The following is a 23340-nucleotide window of genomic DNA, read 5'->3' as shown; positions in this document are numbered from 1 at the left end:
AAACCATAACCCCCCTCCACCAAACAACCCCACACCATAACTCCCCCTCCACCAAACAACCCCACACCATAATCCCCTCTCCAACAAACAACCCCACACCATAATCCCCTCTCCACCAAACAACCTCACACCATAATCCCCTCTCCAACAAACAACGCCACACCATAATCCCCTCTCCAACAAACAACCCCGCACCATAATCCCCTCTCCAACAAACAACCCCGCACCATAATCCCCTCTCCAACAAACAACCTCACACCATAATCCCCTCTCCAACAAAAAACAACCCCACACCATAATCCCCCTCTCAAACAAACAACCCCACACCATAATCCCCTCTCCAACAAACAACCTCACACCATAATCCCCTCTCCAACAAACAACCCCACACCATAATCCCCTCTCCAACAAACAACCTCACACCATAATCCCCTCTCCAACAAACAACCCCACACCATAATCCCCTCTCCAACAAACAACCTCACACCATAATCCCCTCTCCAACAAACAACCTCACACCATAATCCCCTCTCCAACAAATTATGGTACGGGAGCGCTAGGTTAGTGCCAGTACCGCTAACACCCACGCGCAAAGCATAAACCTCCCGTAGTGGTATAGAATCTGAACAGATCAATATCTGATCTGATCAGATCTATACTAGCATCCCCAGCAGTTTAGGGTTCCAAAAAAACGCATTGTTAGCAGGATCAGCCCAGATACCTGCTAGCACCTGCGTTTTACCCCTCTGCCCAGCCCACCCAAGTGCAGTATCGATCGATCACTGTCACTTACAAAACACTAAACACATAACTACAGCGATCGCAGAGTCAGGCCTGATCCCTGCGATCGCTAACAGTTTTTTTTTGGTAGCATTTTATATTTAAATCCAGAAGGCAGTGCTTGGTTTTCGGGGTCCCGTACGTGGCTAGGCGCCCAAAAAGTCCCCCACATGTGGTATCCCCGTACTCGGGAGAAGCAGCAGAATTTATTTTGGGGTGTAATTTGACTTATGCCCATGGCATGTGTGAGCATTATATCATTTAGTGACAACTTTGTGCAAAAAAAAAATTTTTTTTTAAATTCCTGCAACTTGTGGCAAAATATAAAATATTTCATGGAGTCAACATGCCTCTCAGTAAATAGCTTGGGGTGTCTACTTTCCAAAATGGGGTCATTTGGGGGGGTTTGTGCTATTTTGGCATTTTATGGCCTTCGAAACTGTGATAGGTAGTGAGGAGTGAAATAAAAAATGTGCACCCTTAGAAATCCTGAAGGCAGTGATTTGTTTTTGGGATGCTGTACGCAGCTAGACTCCCAAAAAGTCCCACATATGTGGTATCCCCATACTCAGGAGAAGCAGCAGAATATATTTTGGGGTGCAATTCCACATATAACTATGGAATGTGTGAGCAATATATCATTTAGTGACAACTTTTTGTAAACATTTTTTTTTTTTGTCATTATTCAATCACTTGGGACAAAAAAAAAAATATTCAATGGGCTCAACATGCCTCTCCACAACTTCCTTGGGGTGTCTACTTTCCAAAATGGGGTCATTTGGGGGGGTTTGTACTTCCCTGCCATTTTAGCACCTCAAGAAATGAGATGGGCAGTCATAAATTAAAAGCTGTGTAAATTCCAGAAAATGTACTCTAGTTTGTAGACGCTATAACTTTTGCGCAAACCAATAAATATACGCTTATTGACATTTTTTTTTACTAAAGACATGTGGCTGAATAAATTTTGCCCTAAATGTATGACTAAAATTGAGTTTATTCGATTTTTCTTATAACAAAAAGTAGAAAATATCATTTTTTCTCCAAATTTTCGGTCTTTTTCCATTTATATCGCAAAAAATAAAAATCGCAGAGGCAATCAAATACCATCAAAAGAAAGCTCTATTTGTGGGAAGAAAAGGACGCAAATTTCGTTTGGGTACAACATTGCATGACCGCGCAATTACCAGTTAAAGCAGTGCAGTGCGAAATTGTAAAAAGACCTCTGGTCCTTAGGCTGTTAATTGGTCCGGGGCTGAAGTGGTTAAACACACGCTTATATCTATATACAGGTGTGTGGAGGGTTTTGTACAGGTGTGGATATATGTTTTAATGCCGGGAATGCTTTTATGGAATTGTTATGGGATTCCTTTGAACATTTCCATTGCCTTTTAAGAAAACATTTTAAATTATTCTGTAACAACACCCCGAGTATGAAAAGGGTTAAAGCCGTTTAGGACATTCCATTTCAGAACCCAAAGGCAGCTACCGAACACTTCAATCAGCCAAACAAGAAACCATATGAATAATTCTCCCCCAGGTACGAGACAAGGCTCTGTATTGAGGTTCAAACAGGAATTAATTTTTATTATGAGATCTCACACAAATATATACAGCAGGATGAAAGTACAACCTCTGACCAAAAACCTAATTAACATGAGCTAATCCTTTAGACAGCTTAGGTGACTCAGAGACATGACCTTTAGGACAGACTTCACGTCTCCTAGCTCACCAAATATATAATACACATTATCATACATCTCAATACAGAACTCCTTCATACAATTGCAGGGTTAATTAGCCCAGACAACAATGGCTGAAAGAGAAGCCACACTAGACTCATTTAAATTATAGCAGACACAGGTAGAGACAGGTGGCTGGAATTGACATCAGCATTTCCTAACAGTATTTGTCCCAGCATTATGAATCAGCCACTATTTCTAATATGGCAGATACACGGTTCTTTATTTTCTTGGTCACCCTGCGCCCAAAAGTGACTCCCGTCATATGGCTCCATCCTTGTGGGACCCTCTGGCAGACCCGGATTGATCCTTCTCGGGTCAACTCAACAAATTTTGCCTACCGGATGGGTAGCTGATGGTTAAGTTGCATGGCTGCAGGGCTAAGCTCCACTGCAGCAACCTGCCATTGTCTCCTGAGACCTGGTTAAGCCAGACCAATGGGTTGTGTTTAATGACTAATGAAAATTCCTGTCCGTACAAATAAGGGTTCAACTTTTTAAGGGCCCAGACCAGGGGCAAGCACTCCTCCACTGCCGCATAGCTCACTTCCGGGGGTAATAGCTTTCTGCTCAGGTATGTGTCAGGGTGTTCTCTTCTGTCCTCCCCAATTTGGCTCAGCACAGCCCCCAGTCCAAACATGGAAGCATCTGTGTGGACAAGGAATTGTTTGTTAGGTACTGGGGCAACCAAAACTGGGGCATTTACAAGTGCTTGCTTGAGGACTAGAAACGCGGCTTCACAAGCTGGAGACCACAGGACCTGCCTAGGTAAATTATTTTTCATCAGGTCAGTCAGAGGCTTGGCGATAGCACTATAATCAGGGATAACACATTTGTAGTACCTTGCAGTCCCCAAGAAGGCTATTACCTGGGTCTTAGTATGGGGTGTGGACCAGTTAGCTACTGCCTCTACCTTGGCTGGCTCTGGTCTCTGGTTCCTCCCAAGACACACTGTAGATCACAACATCATCCAGGTATGCACATGCAAAATCCTGAAAGCCATTGAGGAGCCTATCCATCATACGTAGCATCCTCGGGCAGGGGAATCTGCCAATAGCCCTTACACAGGTCTATTGTAGTTAAATAATGTCCCCTGGCTATATGATCTAGCAGTTCGTCTACCCTGGGCATCAGGTAGGCATCAGTGGTGGTCTTCTCATTGAGTCGCCTGTAGTCCATGCAGAACTGGGTAGTTCCGTCTTTCTTAGGCACCAGGACTACAGGTGATGCCCAAGGGCTATCAGAGGGCTCAATGACTTCTACCTGAATCATCTCTTGTATCTCCTTCTGCATTCCTTCTCAGACTGCTTCAGGGATACAGTAGGGGGCTGTCGAAGGGGTTCTTGTCCAGGGGTCTCTATCTTATGCACAGCCAGGGTCGTGTAGCCCGGTTTTTGGGAGAAAGTCGCCTGTTTCTCCCACAGAAGCTGATTAGCCTGTTCCTTCTTTGTGGGGCTTAACCGGTCTCATAGCTGTACGAGGCTAATGAGGTCAGTCTGGGGGTCTCTCTCTAGTAAGTCAGGGAGGAATAAACTTTCTGAGTCGTCCGCAGCAGGGGCACATACTGCAGCAACATCCTCCTGCCGTTCCTTATACTCCTTCAACATGTTCACATGAAAGGTTCACTCGATTCTTTCATATGCACAGCTGGCAATAACATAGGTAGTATCACATACCTGGGCTACTGCTTTATATGGACCCTGCCAAGATGCCTGCATCTTGTCGGTCTTCACAGGCTTGAGTACTAAGACCTTCTGCTCAACCCGACGGATACGCCGACGGGCCCCCCCCCCCCGATTGTACCATCTCTTCTGTCTCCCATGGGCCACCTGGAGATTCTCCCTTACCATCAGAGACAGTTGCTCCATGTGGTTCCTGAGTTCCAGAACATAGGGCACTATGGGGGACCCCTCCCGCTCTGTCTCTCCCTCCCAGTGTCCTCTAATGAGATTGAGGGATCTGCAGACCCTTCTCCTATAGAGTAACTAGAAGGGAGAGAACCCAGTAGATTCCTGGGGTACCTCTCTGTATGCAAAAAACAGGTGAGGCAGGAATTTCTCCCAGTCTCTGTAAGCATCCAAAAAGGTCCTCAACATTTGCTTGAGGGTCCCGTTAAAGACCTCACAGACACCATTAGTCTGGGGGTAGTAAGGTGAGCTCAGCAAGGGCTTAATACACCTTCCATAACTGCTGGGTGAGCACAGCAGTAAACTGGGGTCCCTGGTCAAAGAGAATCTCCTTAGGGAACCCCACTCTAATAAATATCTTAACCAGGGCATCAGCTACTGTCTCTGCTTCAATGTTGGACTTAGCTACTGCCTCTGGGTAATGAGTGGCATAGTCCACCACGGTGAGAATATACTTCTTCCCAGATGGACTAGGCCTGGCCAAGGGACCCACAATGTCAACGGCTATGCGGTAAAAAGGCTCCCAATAATAGGCATGGACATAAGTCTGGCCTTAGGGTGCTCCCCCCGCTTACCTACCTGTTGACATGTGTCACACGTTTAGCAGTACTGTTGCACATCCTGGTTAAAATTGGGCCAGAGGAAATTCTGTGTAATTCTATGGGCTGTGCGACGGGACCCTAGATGTACTGCTAGTGGTACATCATGCCCGATTTGCAGAATCTCCAGCTGATATTTCTTAGGTACCACCAGCTGTCGTTTCTGCAAAGGGGCTTTACTTCTCGGGGATGGCTTAGGGATCCTATACAGTCTATCCCCCACCCATTCATAAAGCTCCCCATCTATTCCCCTTTTCTGAGTGTCTGCCTTCGCCATATACTTGTGTAAGGCCAGGTCCTCCCGGGTTTCCCTCCAGAATGCCTCTGGGGTATCCCAGCCTAGGGGAGCCTGATCTAAGGTACATGTCGGGGAAAATAGTCTTACCTGGGTCTCAGCAGCAAGCGGGCCGGTTCCAACAGCACGGGTCTGGGCATGGGTAGTCCCTGGGTTGGCTTCAGCGGGGCTCATTGGGGCTTAAGCAGAAAAGAGGGAGGCCAAATCATTCCCCAGTAGTGCATCCGCTGGCAAATCCTTCACCCCCCACATTCACGTGTCCCGAATAGGGACGAGCCGAACACCACCCGAAAAATTATTTCGAACTTTAGAACCCCATTGAAGTCTATGGAACTCGAACGGTCGAAATAAAAAGTGCTAATTTTAATGGCTAATATGCAAGATATTGTCCTAAAAAGGGGTTGGGGACCCGGCTCCTGCCCCAGGGGACATGGATCAATGCCAATTTTATTTTTAAAAATGGACGTTTTTTTCGCGAGCACTGATTTTAATGACGATTAAAGTGGAAAAAAAGTGAAATATTCCTTTAAATATTGCGCCTGGGGGGTGTCTATAGTATGCCTGTGAAGTGGCACGTTTCCAGTGTTTAGAACAGTCCCTGCACAAAATGACATTTAATGGAAAAAAAGTAATTTAAAACTTCTTGCGGTTTTAATGTAATGTCTGGTTCCAGCAATACGGATGAAAATCATTGAGAAAAAAATGGCATGGGTAGCCCCCCTGCCCATTACCAGCCCCTTTGGGTCTTGTACATATGTTAAGGGGAACCCTGTACCCAAATTAAAAAAAGGAAAGGCGTGGGCCCCCAGGCCCTATATACTCAGAACAGCAGTATACAGGCGGTGCAAACAAAACAGGGACTGTGTAAGTTTGTTGTGTTAAGTAGAATCTGTTTGTAATTTTGAACTGGTGCATTTTTAAAGTGTAGCTCCAGTCAAAAAATCAATTTTTAAGCTTTTTGGAAGGGTTATCGCCCCTGTATAATTTTTTGGGCGGTCTGTCTTTTTTCATCTCGCTTCCTGTTGTCTCCTTCCATTTGCAAGTAGGAGACATTTGTAAGTTGGATGTTTGAAAGTAGGGGCCTGCCCTATATGCTCTGCAGAAATGTGGGCCTAAGGTGTTGGTGTTGCCACAACACTGTAAGCCCTCAAAGTGACTCTTGGTGGGTGCTGGAGCGCCCTGCTGTGAACGATTATATCAAGAATTGTAATTACATGCCATTGTTGAACAGTGGTAGAAAAATTAGGTCTTTGGTGGTTGTGGTGGTGCTACAATACTATAAGTCCTCACAGTTACTCCGGTGGGTGCAGGAACAGGCCCTGCTGTGAAATATTATATCAATAATTGTAATTACATGTCCCTGTTAAACAGGGGCTGAAAAATTGGGCCTTAGGCACTGGTGCCACGACACTGCAACCTCTCCCAGATACTCTAGTTGGAGTGCAGGAATGAGCCCTGCTGCAAAGCATTGCATCAAAAACTGTAATTACATGCCCCTGTTAAACAGGGGCTGAAAAACTGGGCCTTAGGCACTGGTGCTGGTGCCACGACACTGCAACCTCTCCCAGATACTCTAGTTGGAGTGCAGGAATGAGCCCTGCTGCAAAGCATTGCATCAAAAATTGTAATTACATGCCCCTGTTAAACAGGGGCTGCAAAAATTGGGCCTTAGGCACTGGTGCCACGACACTGCAACCTCTCCCAGATACTCTAGTTGGAGTGCAGGAATGAGTCCTGCTGCAAAACATTGCATCAAAAATCATTGCATCACCCAGAACCAAAAATGTTCTTCCAAGCTATTAGCAGGATCATTGAGGAGGAAGAGGATAGTCAGTCAACATAACAGTACAGTCACTCAGCATCAGCATAGGCAGTCATGAAGAGATGTGACATTTCAAAAAAACTTCGGTTACATCAGCTTCAGGTGCTTGGTAGCTGGTGGTGATCCAAGACTGATTCATCTTTATGAAGGTCAGTCGATCAACCGAGTCGGTGGACAGGCGCACCCTGTTGACCGGTTACAAAGCCTCCAGCAGCACTGAAGGTGCGTTCCGAAAGAACGCTGGATGCAGGACAGGCCAGTAGCTCAATTAAATACTGTGCAAGCTCTGGCCAGTGATCCATCCTCAAGACCCAGTAAGCCAGAGGATTTTCGGTGGGAAAGGTATCCAAGTCTGACCTTGCCCCTAGGTATTCCTGCACCATGTAAATCAGATGCTGGCGATGGTTGCTGGAACCGATCATACCTTGGGGCTGCGGACTAAGAAATTGTCTGAACGCATCGGTCAGACAGCCACCTTCTCCACCGCTCCTTCTGTGACTGACCGAAGCCTCAGCAACACGTTGTTCAGGACCAGGAGTTTGTAACCTCCCAGTCTCTGGGAACGCATTACACAGACCTTTCTGCAAGGCCTCCCGGAGATGTCTCATCCTCTGCGACGGCAAGATAAGGTCCGCAACCTTACCCTTGTACCGTGGATCAAGGAGAGTGTCCAGCCAGTAATGGTCCCTCTCCTTGATCCGAAGAATACGAGGATCCTTCCGCAGGCTTTGCAGGATCAGGGAGGCCATGCAGCGTAGGTTAGCTGAGGCATTGGGTCCGGAGTCCTCTGGGTCACTAAGGACAACATGATCTGCAGCCACCTCCTCCCAGCCACGCACAAGTCCATGGGTTTCTTGGGACTGTAAATCATCCCTAAAAGACTGCTGCTGCTGAGTGCCAGGCTTCACCTCCATGCTGACACAAGCCTCCTCCTCCTCCGTGATGGGTGGAACAGCAGAAACACTGCCTGGATAAAGGGGTCCTCCTTTTCCTGCCTCTAGTGCCCTGTCCATTATTCCACGCAGTGTATGCTCCAACAGGTGGACAAGAGGTACAGTGTCACTGCTCACCATCCTCGTGGCCTCCTCAAATAGTGACAGGACAGTGCATGCATCCCCGATCATGCCCAACTGGCGTGGTGAAAAAAAAACTAGCTCCCCTGACCCTGGTGCCATAGTCGCACAGGTACTCATTGATGGCCCTCTGCTGCATGTGCAGCCGCTGCAGCATGGCCAACGTTGAGTTCCACCTGGTGGGCATGTCACATATAAGGCGGTTCTTGGGCAGGTTCAACTCCTTTTGGAGCTCAGCCAGCCGAGCACTGCCATTATAGGATCGGCGGAAATGCACACTGACTTTCCTGGCCTGCCTCAGGACATCCTGTAAGCCCAGATACCTGCCCAAGAACCGCTGCACCACCAGGTTAAGGACGTGAGCCATACAGGGCTCACGGTCAGTTGTCCCTGTCGGTGGGCGGTGCCATTGTCGCAAACCACCATTCCAGGCTTAAGCTGGCGTGGTTTCAACCACCTCTCGTCCATGCTCCTGCAGAGCTGACAAAATATCTGCCCCAGTGTGGCTCCTGTCCACCCAACAAACCAGCGCCAGCACGGTATGGCATCTTTTTGCCTGCGTACCCCCTTGAACGCCTATGGAGCACCGCTGGTTCCGAGGACAAAGCACTGGAAGAGGCCATAGAGGAAGAAGAGGAGGAGGTGGAGGAGAGAGGTGTGTCACAACCAGTAGTAGCATTTTGGAGGCGTGGTGGCGGAACAACCTCCAACACTACTGCACCTTGTCCTGAATTCTTCCCAGCTGCCAGAAAGTGACCCAATGGGCCATGAAAGATAGGTAACGTCCCTGTCCATGCCTGCTGGACCATGAGTCAGCGTTAATATGCACCTTACCGCTGACCGCCCTGTCCAGCGAGGGAGGGACATTGCCTTCCACATGCCGGTAGAGAGCCGGAATCACCTTCCGTGAGAAAAAGTGGCGTTTGGGAACCTGCCACTGAGGAACCGCACATTGCACAAACTCACGGAGGGGGCCGAATTTACCAAATGAAAAGGCAGCATTTGAAGTGCTAGCAATTTAGCCAAGCTAGCATTCAACCGCTGGGCATGTGGATGGCTGGGAGTGAACTTCTTTCGACGGTCCAGCAGCTGGGAAAGGGAAATTTGACTGCTACAATCGGACATCGGTGTACTGCTAGCAGAATGCCCGCAAGTACTTGGCTGTGACACACCTAATTCTACACCTTCATTCCTCTTAGTGCAGGTTTTGAAGGTCTTGTGGGGTTGGAGATCCCAGCTGATGAGGACCAAGGAGAGGTCCGCTTTGTTCTTTGGTGTGGGTCTTTAAGGTACGCTTGCCAACGAGCTGCATGGCAGGTCAACATATGTCTGGTCAAGCATGTGGTGCCCAAGCAGCTGATGATTTGGCCACGCGAGATACGCTTGAGACATATGTTGCAAATAGCAGCGGTGCGATCTGATGCACTCGTCTCAAAAAAGGCCCACACCAAAGAACTTTTGGAATAATGTGCAGAGGCAGCGCCCTGCACAGGCGGAGCTCTGCGGTGTGATTCAGTCGTTGTGATGCCCTTAACCTGGCCCCCAGAGGGCATCCTGCCTCGTTGGAGATGTGCCTCCTCCTCCTCTCAGGCACCCATGTGGAGTCAGTGACCTCATCATCCCTCCCTCTTCTTTACTGGAGAAAACCTGGCAGTATGCTGCAGCTGATGGAACATGACTGCCAGATTGCTGTCCTTCTTGAGCATCCCCTCTCTCTGCGCTCACGCTACTGCCTTCCTATAGCTGGGTATCATCATCAGAGCCTTCAAAATGCAGGGCATCCTCCTGGTGCATGTACACAACACAGTGCTCAATCAGTTCGGGGGAATCCTCAGGAGGACATGGTGGGTCGAGGGAAGGAGTGACTGATGACATTGAGAGGAGGGAAGAGGACGCGTTGGCAGCTGCTTTGCTTGTACCCCGAGCCTGGGTGAGAGAAGATGATAGAAAATAAGGACAAGCGTGTCCCATGGCCACGTGCTGATGACGATGCACTGCATCCACCACCAGCACTGTTGTCTCTAGACACAGAGTCTGCTTGCCCTCTTTTATTGACTCGTGACTGTCTGCCTCTCCTTGTTGGCCTTCCAGACATTGTAATGGCCTGCAGGGAGATGGGAAAACCAGCAATTGGGTAGCTTTAGGTGCACACTGAGCAGATGACACAGTACACTGAGTGTAATTACTGCAGCTGCCTGCCTGTGTTACAGAAACAGAAGACCAGCAATAAGGGGTAGTTTCAGGTGTATACTGTGCAGGAGGCACACAACACCCACTTTAACTGTTGCAGATGCCTGTATTACAGAAATAGAATACTAGCAATAAGGGGCATCTTCAGGTGTATACTCTGCTGGAGGCACACAACACCTACTCTAACTTCTGCAGATGCCTGCATTACAGAAACAGAACACCAGTAATAAAAGGTAGCTTCAGGTGTATACTGTGCAGGAGGCACACAACACCCACTTTAACTGCTGCAGATGCCTGTATTACAGAAATAGAACACCAGTAATAAAGGGTATCTTCAGGTGTATACTGTGCTGGAGGCAAACACACACTTTAACTGCTGCAGATACCTATTACAGAACACCAGTAATAAAGGGTATCTTCAGGTGTATACTGTGCTGGAGGCACACAACGCCCACTTTAATTTCTGCAGATGCCTGTATTACAGAAAGAGAACACCAGTAATAAATGGTTGATTCAGGTATATACTGTGCTGGAGGCACACAACACCCACTTTAACTGCTGCAGATGCCTGTATTAAAGAAACAGAACACCAGAAAATAAGGGGTATCTTCAGGTGTATACTGTGCTGGAGGCACACAACACCCACTTTAACAGCGCTAGGTTTTCAAGCCACAAAGAGTGTCCCTGCCTATCCTGCTCTTTCCCCAACTGCCACAACACACTACACAAGGTCGTGTGGGGCATGTACCGCATGATTGGCCAAGCATGAAGGGTCACAGTGCATGCTTGGCCAATCATGGGCCAGCAATGCACTGCGATGGCGCAGTGCATTGTGGGCCGTGAGGGCCACACGAATATGGCACGAACAGGCAACAGAGTTCTGGCTTTGCCGAACGGGCGAACAGCCGGTGTTGGAGTCGAACATGCACTCAACACGAACACTGAGCTCATCTCTAGTCCCGAACCAACCCTCCAATCCAGGTGAACACGGGCAATGGGTAGCAGGAAAATGGTGCCTCCTGCTACCTTTTATAGCTACAGTTTTTCTGGTGTGTTGGCTCTCTGGGATGAGGTTCTTCTGTAGTAGGGCACCAGTATCACGTAGGACATTGGCTACCTTTCCATTAACCTGGACAGTCTGTCTGTGTTGCTGCCTGTTGTCCTAGTTAGCTGCTTGTACTGGATCAGCCTCGTGCAGGACACCCCAAAATTCTTCCTCCTCAATGCAGTGAGCCGCAGGCATGGATGTGTGGCTTTCTGCTGGCTTTCTCCATGACTGGGACTACTGGCTGGATTCAACGGGCAGTCTGGCTTTTTGTGCCATAGCTGTTTACACCCGAAACACCTGATGGGTTGTGAGTAGTCCTGGGAGTTGAACCTGGGCTGCTGAGAATAATTGGCCACTGGAGGTGGTACTGTAGGGCGGTTCGACTGTGGTTGGTAGGCGCCAGCTAGATGGAGTGCCGCTGATCAATAATCCACTCAAGCTGTTGTCTTGACCACAGGGTTATCCAGTTTGTGGGAGTTTGTGTATTCGTCCACCAGGTGAGCTGCTTCAAAGAAGTGCTCCAGCAGGAACATCTGCAGCACCTCTTCCCCAGATATTGCTTGGCATCCAGCGACCCAGTGGGGTGCCGTGCAGTGTAGGCGGCATGCCCACTCTGTATATGAATCTCCAGTCTGCTTGCTCATCTCTCGGAACCACCTCTGGTATGTCTCCGGTGTGACAGCATACCTGGCCAAAAGTGCTTCTTTTAGAAGCCCATACAACATAGTTCATAATCTCCTCCTCTGGGATGGTCCTGAATGCTTCACTGGCCCGGCCAGATAACTTCCCAGACCAAATGGTAACCCATTTCTCTGTGGGCACCCGGTGTAGGGCTTATTGCCGTTCAAAATCGACAAGGTACCCATCAATCTCCACTTCTGTTTTGATTACATTTTTAAAAGCAGCAAAATGTACCCTTCTCCTTTCAGTTGGTGCTGCTGTGACTCCTGCTGCTGCAGCACCTCTTTTCTGTAGCCAATTTGCCACCACAGCCGGTATAACTTGGTCTATGATCTCTGCTGTATGTATCCGTATCAAAACTTGCCTCTTTGGGTGTCCTGTCTATTACCCTGGGCCTTTTGGTTATGTTGGGTATTTTGGCTCTATGCATTTCAACTAGTTCTGCAATAATGTCCCTCTTATTACGGTTGTTGGCCGGTTAGCCCCGGTTCTCCAGTAAGTCCTTGAGGGTAGAGCTCTTTAGCCATTCATACTGTGCTTCCATTGGCCTGTGTCCTCTTGTAGCTGTCCATCTGGGCTGTGGGAATCATCCTGCTGCTTGCCACAAATTGTACCGTCACCCCAAGTATGAAAGGGGTTAAATCGGTTTAGGACATTAAATTTCCGAACACTCCAATCAGCCAAACAAGAAACCCCTACGAATAATTCTTCCCCCCCAAGTATGGGATGAGGCTCTGTACAGAGGGTCAAACAGGAATCAGACTCTTTATTGAAACAAATGCAGGCTCTTTTTATACACTTGAGAATACTGCAGGCGCCACATGAACAATGACCCGGATCCACCCACAACATCACACAATGGTTACATAACGAGCCCCCAATACACATTATTCTGAGCATTAATACCTCCCCTAGCAGACAACAGATGAGTTCATTAACACACTAAATAATAGGTGAAGGGAAAACTGCCTCAGACAAGATTAACACAATTTACTTATCCAGACAAAAGCAACATCGTTAAGCAATAGATGGTCGGTCTCTTACATTGAACTTCTTGGAATGCCCATATTAGGAGTTATACTTCCTGGACAGAGATCTCACAGTGTACAGGGGATAAAATCTTCATATTTCTTGAGAGATATTGTTATTGAATATTATTGTCCCATTTGAAGTAATCCAATCATATTCTCAGGGTTCATTCTTTTCTTGGTCAACCTGCGCACAAAAGTGACTCCCGTCATACTTGGGTCATTATTAATGTGGTGAGTGACCTCCTTCTCAAGTGTGTAAAAGCCTGTATTCTAGTTCAAATAAACAGTTCTTATTCTGGTTTACTCCACGACTGGTGCTGTCTAGGTCTTGGGGTAACTATAGCAGATCCACTGGTCTCATGTTCCAGAGCTTGGGAAGCAGCTTCTTGGCGGAGTTACCCAGTCAGGGTGTCCGGAGTCTGTCACTGGTTCTATCTCACCTCTAAGTTAAGACTTTTTTTTTAGGGTCTCTTACCCTTCATTCCCTTACTTAATTTAATGCCCATAATTACTGGCCAATCTTCTCTCTTCTCTACTATAGCAGATCCACTGGTCTCATGTTCCAGAGCTTGGGAAGCAGCTTCTTGGCGGAGTTACCCAGTCAGGGTGTCCCGAGTCTGTCACTGGTTCTATCTCACCTCTAAGTTAAGACTTTTTTTTTTAGGGTCTCTTACCCTTCATTCCCTTACTTAATTTAATGCCCATAATTACTGGCCAATCTTCTCTCTTCTCTACTTCTGCCTATACCCTCTTGCCTCTAAACTACTTTATCTAGCAGATATGTACTACATATACCTGCGAACACTCCGATAGAGAGTAGATCGTGACAAAATAACATATAGCCACCAATCAAAACAGTTTGATTAAGGGGAGTAAAATAGGTACCCTTTGTCCCAAAAATGTCTAACCAATCAAGGAAGTCTGATAACTCAAATATAAGAAAAAGGCTGATTATCAGAAACTCCTGGATCGCCTAAATCTCCTTGTTTTGGATTCTCAGTGTCACCTGTAGATGTCCCCGTAGGGGTCCTCCTCGTAGTTGCTATACCAGCGATTCCATGGGGGATACTCACATTGCACTTTAAAAAAAAAATGATCACCAGTAAGAGATCTAGAGCTGACCTTTTGGGGACAACGAAGATTAGGAAAAGCAAGACTAATGACCCAGTACGATTCATTACCCCCTTTGGGATCCAATGGCCTAAGGTACGTGCCATTTTGACCAATCATTGGCACATCCTTACTAGATCTGACACCCTGAAAACCATAGTGGGAGAGAGACCTTATTTGACAGCCAAACGGGCTAGAAACCATAAAGATGATCTAGTTGAGTCTGAGTATAAACATCCCATCAGTAGAAACTGGCTCACGGAAATGCCAAGGATAAAGGGCATGTTCCCCTGTGGACATTGTGATACATGTAAATTTGTTGACAGAACTGCTACTTTCTATGATTCAGGATCTACTAATGAATATGAAATAAAAACTTTCATTAATTGTAGCACTACAAGGGTGCTCTACATTTTTAAGTGCCCCTTTTCGTAAACTTTATGTTGGAAAAACTAAACACCAACTGAGGATACGATTTGCGGAGCACTTAAATAGTATCCGCCTGGAAGAGGAAACTCCTATAGCACAACACTTCATCGATGCTCATCATGCTAACCCCCAGGGATTAACTGTAAAGGGCTTTTTTGCCCTTAACATATCCCAACGTAGGGGGGATTTCAATGCCATTTTTATTGAGACATGAAATGAGTTGGATCTTCAGGCTCCAAACTCTGCAGCCACTGGGCCTTAATGCAGAGCAGAGCCTGAAGATCTTTCTGGAAGCATAAGTATGAGAATCTGTACTCTAGGGCTGCAACAACTAATCGATTAATCGACAACGAATCGATTATAAAATTAATCGATTACTATTTTCATAATCGATTAATCGGGCAGTCACATAATGGGTTAAAAAAACTGAAATGAGCCCTTTATAATGCAAAAAGAGCAAATAATCGCTACTGTAAATATTACCTTCACTGTTCTACAGTAAAAAAAATGAACCCCTTATAGTAGTGATTATCTGCTTTTCTACTATAAAGGGCTAATTTTAGTTTTTTTTAACCCTATTATGTTACTAAACGTGTTAGACCTGGTTCACATCTATGTGTTTATTGGTGCTTTTTGCAGAAATGCACTACAGTTGATTTACATGGTTTCCTATGGGACACGTTCACATCTGAAAGGGTCAGGGACTTTTAACGCAAAACGGTGCTTTATTGGTTCAACATACTTCAATGGAGAATCTGCAAAAAAGCATGTAATTTTTTGCAGCAATTTGTGTTTTTTAATCTGCCCCAAATAATGCAAAAATGCAAATTGCAGTAAAATCACGTGCGCGAAAAAATCAAAACGCACAGCAAAAAGCACTGCAGAAACAGATCAAAAGCAAACTGCATAGGTGTGTACCGAGCCTTATGCTGGCCACACGGATGAATTTTCGGATGAGAATATTCAGACAAAAAATCTTTGTACATTCGCTGAATGAAAGAATTTTGTTTGAAATTTTCACTTGTTTTTAAAATGAATGTAATATCTGAACGAAAACCACATACACTGTCTGAAAATGCCTTTGACTAAGAAGTTTTCTATTATTTCTAAATTTCCCCGTCACTGTGATTGAAAATGAACATCAATTTGACCCACTTTTTGTTTTAAGGTTATTAACCGATTAACCGAAACAATAATCGGCCAACTAATCGATTATGAAAATAATCGTTAGTTGCAGCCCTACTGTACTCTTTATAGTCCCACAGTTATGAAAGGACTCAGGAAGAGAAGAAATCACAAGATAGCTCCCCGTGTTTACAAAATAAAACACAGGAGTGATTTCTCATTGGCTGCAGGTGATCAGCAGGGTACGGGGCAAAATCATTAGCTGGAATCTGCTGACAAACTTGTCCTGCAGCCAATGACAGTGGAGGTTTCTGGGTGTGCGCATGCATGGGTGCGCCCATGGATGCATGGGTGCGCCCATCAATTGTATTTTTATAACACTTCATCCATGTCTTTGGTGATCTCTGATCTCCTTATCAACTGTTTCTTACATGATGAAGATCAGCCATGGAGTATATCTGAGGTGTATATCAGGGTGTGCTTCTTCCCCACATGAGAGCTGTGATGTCCAGCAACATTCATATAGAAGCCATTTCCCGCACTCAAGGCACTAATACACCTCGAGGGTTTTGTGGGATCCCTGATGTACAGGAAGACAGGACTTCAGTGAGAAACAATTCCCTCACTTAGGACAGAAAAGTGACTTCTCCCCCCGTGTGAGATCTCTGATGTTTACAAAGACTGGACGTCTGTGAAAAACATTTACCACACTCAGGGCAGGAATACGGCTTCTCCCCGGTGTGAGATCTCTGATGTGTGTAAAGATGGGACTTCTGTGAAAAACATTTCTCACACTCAGGACAGGAATGCGGCTTCTCCCCTGTGTGAGATCTCTGATGTGTGTAAAGATGGGACTTCTGTGAAAAACATTTCCCGCACTCAGGACAGGAATGCGGCTTCTCCCCTGTGTGAGATCTCTGATGTGTGTAAAGACTGGACTTGTCTGAAAAACATTTCCCACAGTCAGGGCAGGAATACGGCTTCTCCCCCGTGTGAGATCTCTGATGTGTGGAAAGATTCGACTTCACTGAAAAACATTTCCCGCACTCAGGACAGGAATACGGCTTCTCCCTCGTGTGAGAACTCTGATGTCTGGAAACACTGGCCTTTTGTGAAAAACATTTCCCACACTCGGGACAGGAATATGGCTTCTCACCCGTGTGAGATCTCTGATGTGTGTTAAGATTCGACTTCACTGAAAAACATTTCCCGCACTCAGGACAGGAATATGGCTTCTCCCCTGTGTGAGAACGCAGATGTTTGTAAAGACTGGACTTATCTGAAAAACATTTTCCGCACTCAGGGCAGGAATACGGCTTCTCCCCCGTGTGAGATCTCTGATGCAAGTAAAGCTTGGACTTCACTGAAAAACATTTCCCGCACTCAGGGCAGGAATACGGCTTCTTCCCCGTGTGAGATCTCTGATGTGAGTAAAGCTTGGACTTCACTGAAAAACATTTCCCGCACTCAGGACAGGAATACGGCTTCTTCCCCATGTGAGATCTCTGATGTATGTAAAGATTGGACTTATGTGAAAAATATTTCCTGCACTCAGGACAGGAATTCGGCTTCTCTCCTGTGTGAGATCTTATATGAACATTAAGATTGTATTTAGAAGGGAAACACTTCCCGCACTCAGGACAGGAAAACCTCTTCTCTGTTGGAAGGACGGCACCGTCCCGCACAGTCTGAGGTTCCTCAGGATAAGAGGAATACGATGGTCCATCTACACTGTGTGGTGCCGGATGGACATTTGAGGTAGTCGGGTTTTCTCCTGGACTATACTGTGTGATGTCCTCATCTTCTACTTTACAGTCTGGAGACAAAGTGAGACAATCCTCTGAGGTTTTCCTCATCTCCCGTCCATCTACTAAAATAGAAATACAAAGATTATTACTAGACATAAGCTGATTGGTTCCTGCTGTGCTCCAATCAGACCATCAGATATAAAATGTCCAGCTGGTATGAAATGGGTGTAACAAAAGAGAATGCATATTATGTGTATATATAGCAGTGGGTAGAGGGGAGAGAGCAGAAGTCAGGACTATGTAATGTACAACATATTGTATAAGATACAACAGATAGGACTATATAGTATCAGAATAATGTAATGTACACCATAGAGTATATAGTGCAGGGGTCAGGAGTATGTAATGTACAATATAAATGATACAGTGTAAGGGTCAGGACTCATAATATTGGTATTCAGTAATCAGTGGAAGATTAAATGTTTACATGAGACAAGTTGCAGAAGTCCCACACCGCTGCCTCCCATCTCCTGAGACTGCACTCAGTGACTTGGGTCTGAGACTATACAGACATATCCCTCCACCCGGCACAGACAGCAGACAACAGAGCATGTAACCCCAGGAGAATTGTTCTGTCAGACATATTGCTAGACCCAGGCATGAGGTAGAAGACCCAAAGCACATACCCCAGATGCCTAGGTAGAGCAGCTATGGTGAAAATCATCATTTTGCTGCCAGCTGATCTCCAGAATCTCCATAAATCCAGTCTAGATACATAAATTGTGTCTGCAGCACAGAGAAGGAAGATTATCGGAGAGAAATCCAGGAATACAGGACGGGGAACACAGCTCAGGAAAGTGACCAGGGAATTACAGGCTGGTATCACCCAGTCCCCGCCCTACTCTGGACCAATCAGTGAGCAGTATGGGTGGAGGAATGTATTTAGTGTTAATGACACACCTGTGCTGATCTCTGTAGGAGTGTCCTCCTCTATAAATGTCCTCGTTATTCCATCCTCCTCCATAGACTGCTGATCCTCCCTCACATACCTCTCTTCTTCTTCTGCTTTAACCTCAAATTCTATATCGATTGGATCTCCACTCTAAACCAAGAAAATGAGAAAGAATATCATCTGTAAGATATAAGATTTATTATTGTGACATCACATAGAAAATTCACACATCATCTCTAGGAGTCCATGTTCTAGAGGCTCCATCCCACCAACCTTGTAACAGTGAGGGATGGTGTGATCTTCCTGTGTGGAATCCCGGGAATACAGAGGACGGGGACATCTCTCTGGTGGGTTCCTGGTATTAGGTGGCTCCATCATATCCTTGTGTCCTTCTGATAACTCCTCCATCACTCCATACTCCTCATCCTCCTCTTTATATTCTTCTTTAACATCAATATTATAATCCCCGAGGTTTCCACTCTGAATATATAATAAAACATTCATTGCAACAATCATGCTGTGTATAGATCAGAACTACCAATAATTGTCAATCATCTACCTGATGATGGTGGGGGATGGTGTGATCTTCCTGTGTGGAATCCCGGGAATACAGAGGACGGGAACATCTCTCTGGTGGGTTTCTGTAGCTGGATGTCTCCACCATGGTGTCCTGGTACAGATCTTTGTGTTCTTTTACAGACTCTGAATCCTCCATCACCCCATCCTCATCATCCTCCTCTTTTATCTCTTCTTTAATCTCAACTTTAGAATCTCTCAGGTTTCTACTCTGAATATATAATAAAAATGACATCAATGGTAACAATGCAGATAATGTACAGATCCTAATGATACTATCAGTGATTGTTCCTCATCTACCTGATGATGGTGGGGGATGGTGTGATCTTCCTGTGTAGAATCCCGGGAATACAGAGGACGGGGACATCTCTCTGGTGGGTTCCCATTACTGGATCCATCTGTAGGAAACACACACACTGACTGAATACATTGTTTTTATGTGTTTATCAGATGATGGGGGATCTAGGTGGAGCCTCCGTACTGCTCTCTCCTTTACAATAAAGTCTCCTCTTACCCGGTGATGTGAGGGGCGGCTGATTGTCCATCATGACATCCTTGTAGAGATCCTTGTGTCCTTCTAAATACTCCCACTCCTCCATGGAGAAATAGACAGTGACATCCTGACACCTTATAGGAACCTGACACACACAATGATACAGTCACCATCCAGACACATCCCTTGTCTGTTACTGGATAATGTCCCAGAATTCCCAGCACCGCTCACCTCTCCTCCATTATCTCTCTGGTGACTTCTAGAATCTTCTTTGTATTTCTCTATTCTATCAGGGAGGGAGGTGGAGGCAATGTGATGGTCATATGATCTCCAGACTTCACAGGAGGAAAACTCTAAATCTGATCACAAATAGTAAAATTAAATGATATTCCCAGAATCTTCCTCACCTCATCATTCAGGTCTCTATTTTATTAAAGCCCCACTTCAGACTGAGATATGATTTACACACACAGGGCCCCCACGCTATGCAGGTTAAAAGCTTGTAGCAGGCATTCTGATGTCATAACATACAATGCAGGACCAACAGTCCCACTTTGCTAGTGAGGATGCCAAGGGTCCGCCCACATCCTAAGAGCATCAGAAAAAAAAGGAGATGGAGGGACATTGGGAGGAGGAGCTGCGAGGTCAGTGTGATGTCATAGGACATATAGACTCTGGATGGAGTGACATTTGGATGGGGAGATTTGAGGGGTCCTCTATATGAGGCTCCTGTGCAAACTAAGTCATTGTTCCTGGGTGTGTCCTTCCTTTCCTAAACTGAAGAATGAACTTTGACCTTTACCATACAAATCTGTCAGGAATGTGTGAAAGTAAGCTCTCATGTGATCAGGTGACGTGTGGAGGAACGGAGTGTAAATAGCAGACAATTTTCTCCAGAGCTCCTAATGGTGGGGATGGATTTTGCTGAGTGCTGGTGCCAAGTTTCCACCCCCCCCCAGGATCACTGCAGGTGTGGAGAAAAGCTGTGTAAGAGGATTTGGAGGAGAGATGAGGAGGAGATCCAGGAATCAGGATAAAGGTCAGGACAAGCAACAGACGAGCGCATCCAAGAGATGAAGCCGGGGTCACTACACAGAAATTCAATCTAAGGAAACAACAGGCAGGACAAGGAATAGCAAGAAGGAGCTCAGAGACAAATGAGAATATTGCTCAGCCAATGGGAGATGATCTCAACATGATTTACATAATGAAGCAAATGAGGGGGAGGGGGGGAAGTCACTTAAGGTGGGGCTTGACAATATAGGAGTCAGCTGAAAAAGCTAGGAGACATTTTTTTTTAGCGCAGTGTGGGTTGTCAGCACCTGGGGCTGGGCAAGTAATGTGTGAGTAATCTGTGAGGTGAAGAACATAGTACATGGCATACAGGGTGCATGAGATGGATGCATGACATGTGGTGCAGGCTGCAGAACACAGGACATGGGGTGATGGATATTGGAGATGACTGTAGGTCACTGCAGGGGTACAGTGTGCAGAATGCAGGACAGGGGGTGCAGGGTACCGGAGAAGGGTATAGGTCACTGCAGGACATGGGGTGCAGGTTGCACAATGCAAGACATGGGGAGCTGAGTGCAGAACGCAGGACATGGGGTACAGGGTACAAGAGAAAGGTGCAGGACATTGGCGCAGGACATGGGGTGCAGAAAGCAGGACATGGGGTGCAGAACGCAAGACATGGGGAGCCGGGTGCACAACACAGGACATGGGGTACAGGGTACAAGAGAAGGGTGCAGGACATGGAGTGCAGGGGAAGGGTACAGTGTGCATAATGTGGAGTGCAGGACATGTGGTACAGAACACAGGACAAAGGGTGCAGGACATGGGATTCGGGGTGCAAAACATAGGGTGCAGAACACAGGGTGTAGCAGGACACAGAGTGCAGAATGCATAACATTGGGTGCAGGGGAAGGGTGCAGAACCCAGCACATGGAGTGCAGGATACAGGACATGGGGTGCAGAATTCTGGACATTAATACAATGCCCCCTCCCCCTGTGTCCTCCTGCATGTCCTGTACATCTCCCCCAGCAGTGTGTGAGAGCAGAGTGGATGGGGAGGACATCTTGTGTACATAAAGCAGCATGTCCCTCCTTGGCTGGTTTCTTAGCTGGCTGCTTTGCAGGTTTGTCCTGGTTCCTCCTGTAAGGACTCTGTAGTCCTGTTTCTCAGCACCTTGTGGGGATCTTTGTGGCACGAGGTGGTGCCATGTTGGAGATTCGGTCCCGCTCCTTTTTCTCTGTTCTGCCGGAGGGCTCTGCAGGGACACAGGCAGCTGTGGGTGGAAGCAGGAGCCGATGGTGACAGTAATGCAGCCGCGGAAAGGAGAAAGATTGGCAGCGGGAGCTCAGTGAGATGAGTCCTCTCATGCCGCTGTCCTGCCCAGTCCACCCCTGATTTCACAGGTTGGGTGATGCCACCTCCTCCTCCCCTCACCCTCCCACCTGGCCTCGCTCTGAGCCACATTCCTGTCTGAATAATGTGTCCGAGTTTCAGGCAGAAACATTATTCAGACCAACATTGAGAATGGACTGACAAGAGCCCAGGGGCCAGGACACCATTTCTAGTCACCATGGTAACCTGGGATTTGTTGAGCCCTGACTTATGGTGACCATAGAGACATGGAAATTCAGCTGGTTCAGCAGGGATCGGTCACATTTCCATCCATGTGTGGTCACTGCCGGATAAAAGTCACTCCATCAGCGGCTGCAGCCAATAGCTTCATCACTGATCTGTGTATTCTGAGAGTGGAGGAGCGCCCCCCATTGTCAGAATACAATAGTGCAGCGGGGAGGATTCCCCCACCCCCCTCTAATATGCGTATGGGGGAATCACTTCACTTTTTTCCTCTCATCCTGCTGGATGAATGATAAAACTGAACATGTAAAGCCAGCTTTGGAGAGAAGATATATTAATCATCAACTGATAGCCCCCTGAAGGAGTTAATCTACATATTACCTCCTCTACTGCCAGATCCAGCAACGTTTCCTCTCTACGTCCTTCCAAATGGAATGTCCTGTATACATGACATCACTTCCTGTCTTCCATAGAGACTTCCTGTCTGGGTAGAAGTGAGATCACCATCTTGTGGAGATCAGAGGAACTGCAAAAACGTCTCGTAGTGTGAATACGGCCTTGTGCTTTGTGTGTATGTACTGTATATCCTTATAGATAGGTCATCTCCACTCCCACCAAGGGGGATAGAAATATATTACTGCTCGGGGGGGGGGGGGGGGACATTTTGGCCCCTTTGATTTTGCAGTAAAATTGATGTCAGATTTAGTCATGTAGAACATCTGTTATATGGATACAAAGAGCCCCAGCCGAGAGAAAAGGGTGGAAATGGCTCCTGATCCCCAGATTTGGTCAATTATGTCACCAATATAAATAGAATATAATATACAAAATACTCAAGCGCTGATATAAATAAACCTAGTATCTGAAGAAATAGCTGCACCAATGATAATGATCCCTCACTAAGCAAAGTAAATAAATATAAATATTAGTGCACTAAAAAACTAGGATGATCAAACAATAATTTAAACATAATATTGTGTCTTCACTTTACATGAATTTACGGGATATACCCTTTTCTTATATCCATGAAAAAGTGCTCTCGTGCATAATTTTGTGCAAAATATACAAATAAAATAAATATTATCGAGCATCAGGTTCACACTCCTCCTCACAACCTTCCCGTGCAACCGAAAGGCTTCACGTCACTTTGGCT

General features: G+C 46.4%; 1 protein-coding gene across 1 annotated transcript; it reads right to left on the bottom strand.

Annotated features, from left to right (window-relative positions):
* Nucleotides 1-12872: 12872 nt before the first annotated feature.
* On the bottom strand, nucleotides 12873-22639 carry LOC143989584 (uncharacterized). The gene is made up of 8 exons (XM_077489784.1): nucleotides 22569-22639; nucleotides 19829-19956; nucleotides 19619-19742; nucleotides 19405-19502; nucleotides 19088-19315; nucleotides 18802-19008; nucleotides 18537-18678; nucleotides 12873-17698 (listed from the first exon to the last, which is right to left on the bottom strand). The coding sequence occupies exons 3-8, from the start codon at nucleotides 19701-19703 to the stop codon at nucleotides 16455-16457; spliced, it is 2004 nt and encodes a 667-aa protein (XP_077345910.1). The 5' UTR covers nucleotides 19704-19742; nucleotides 19829-19956; nucleotides 22569-22639; the 3' UTR covers nucleotides 12873-16454.
* Between the last annotated feature and the right edge of the window lie 701 nt (nucleotides 22640-23340).

This window comes from Lithobates pipiens, unplaced genomic scaffold, assembly GCF_037356315.1.
Source record: "Lithobates pipiens isolate NorthernLeopardFrog02 unplaced genomic scaffold, aLitPip1_a1.2 Scaffold_18, whole genome shotgun sequence".
Taxonomy (NCBI): Eukaryota; Metazoa; Chordata; class Amphibia; order Anura; family Ranidae; genus Lithobates; species Lithobates pipiens.
This window is presented reverse-complemented; position numbering and strand designations above follow the sequence as displayed.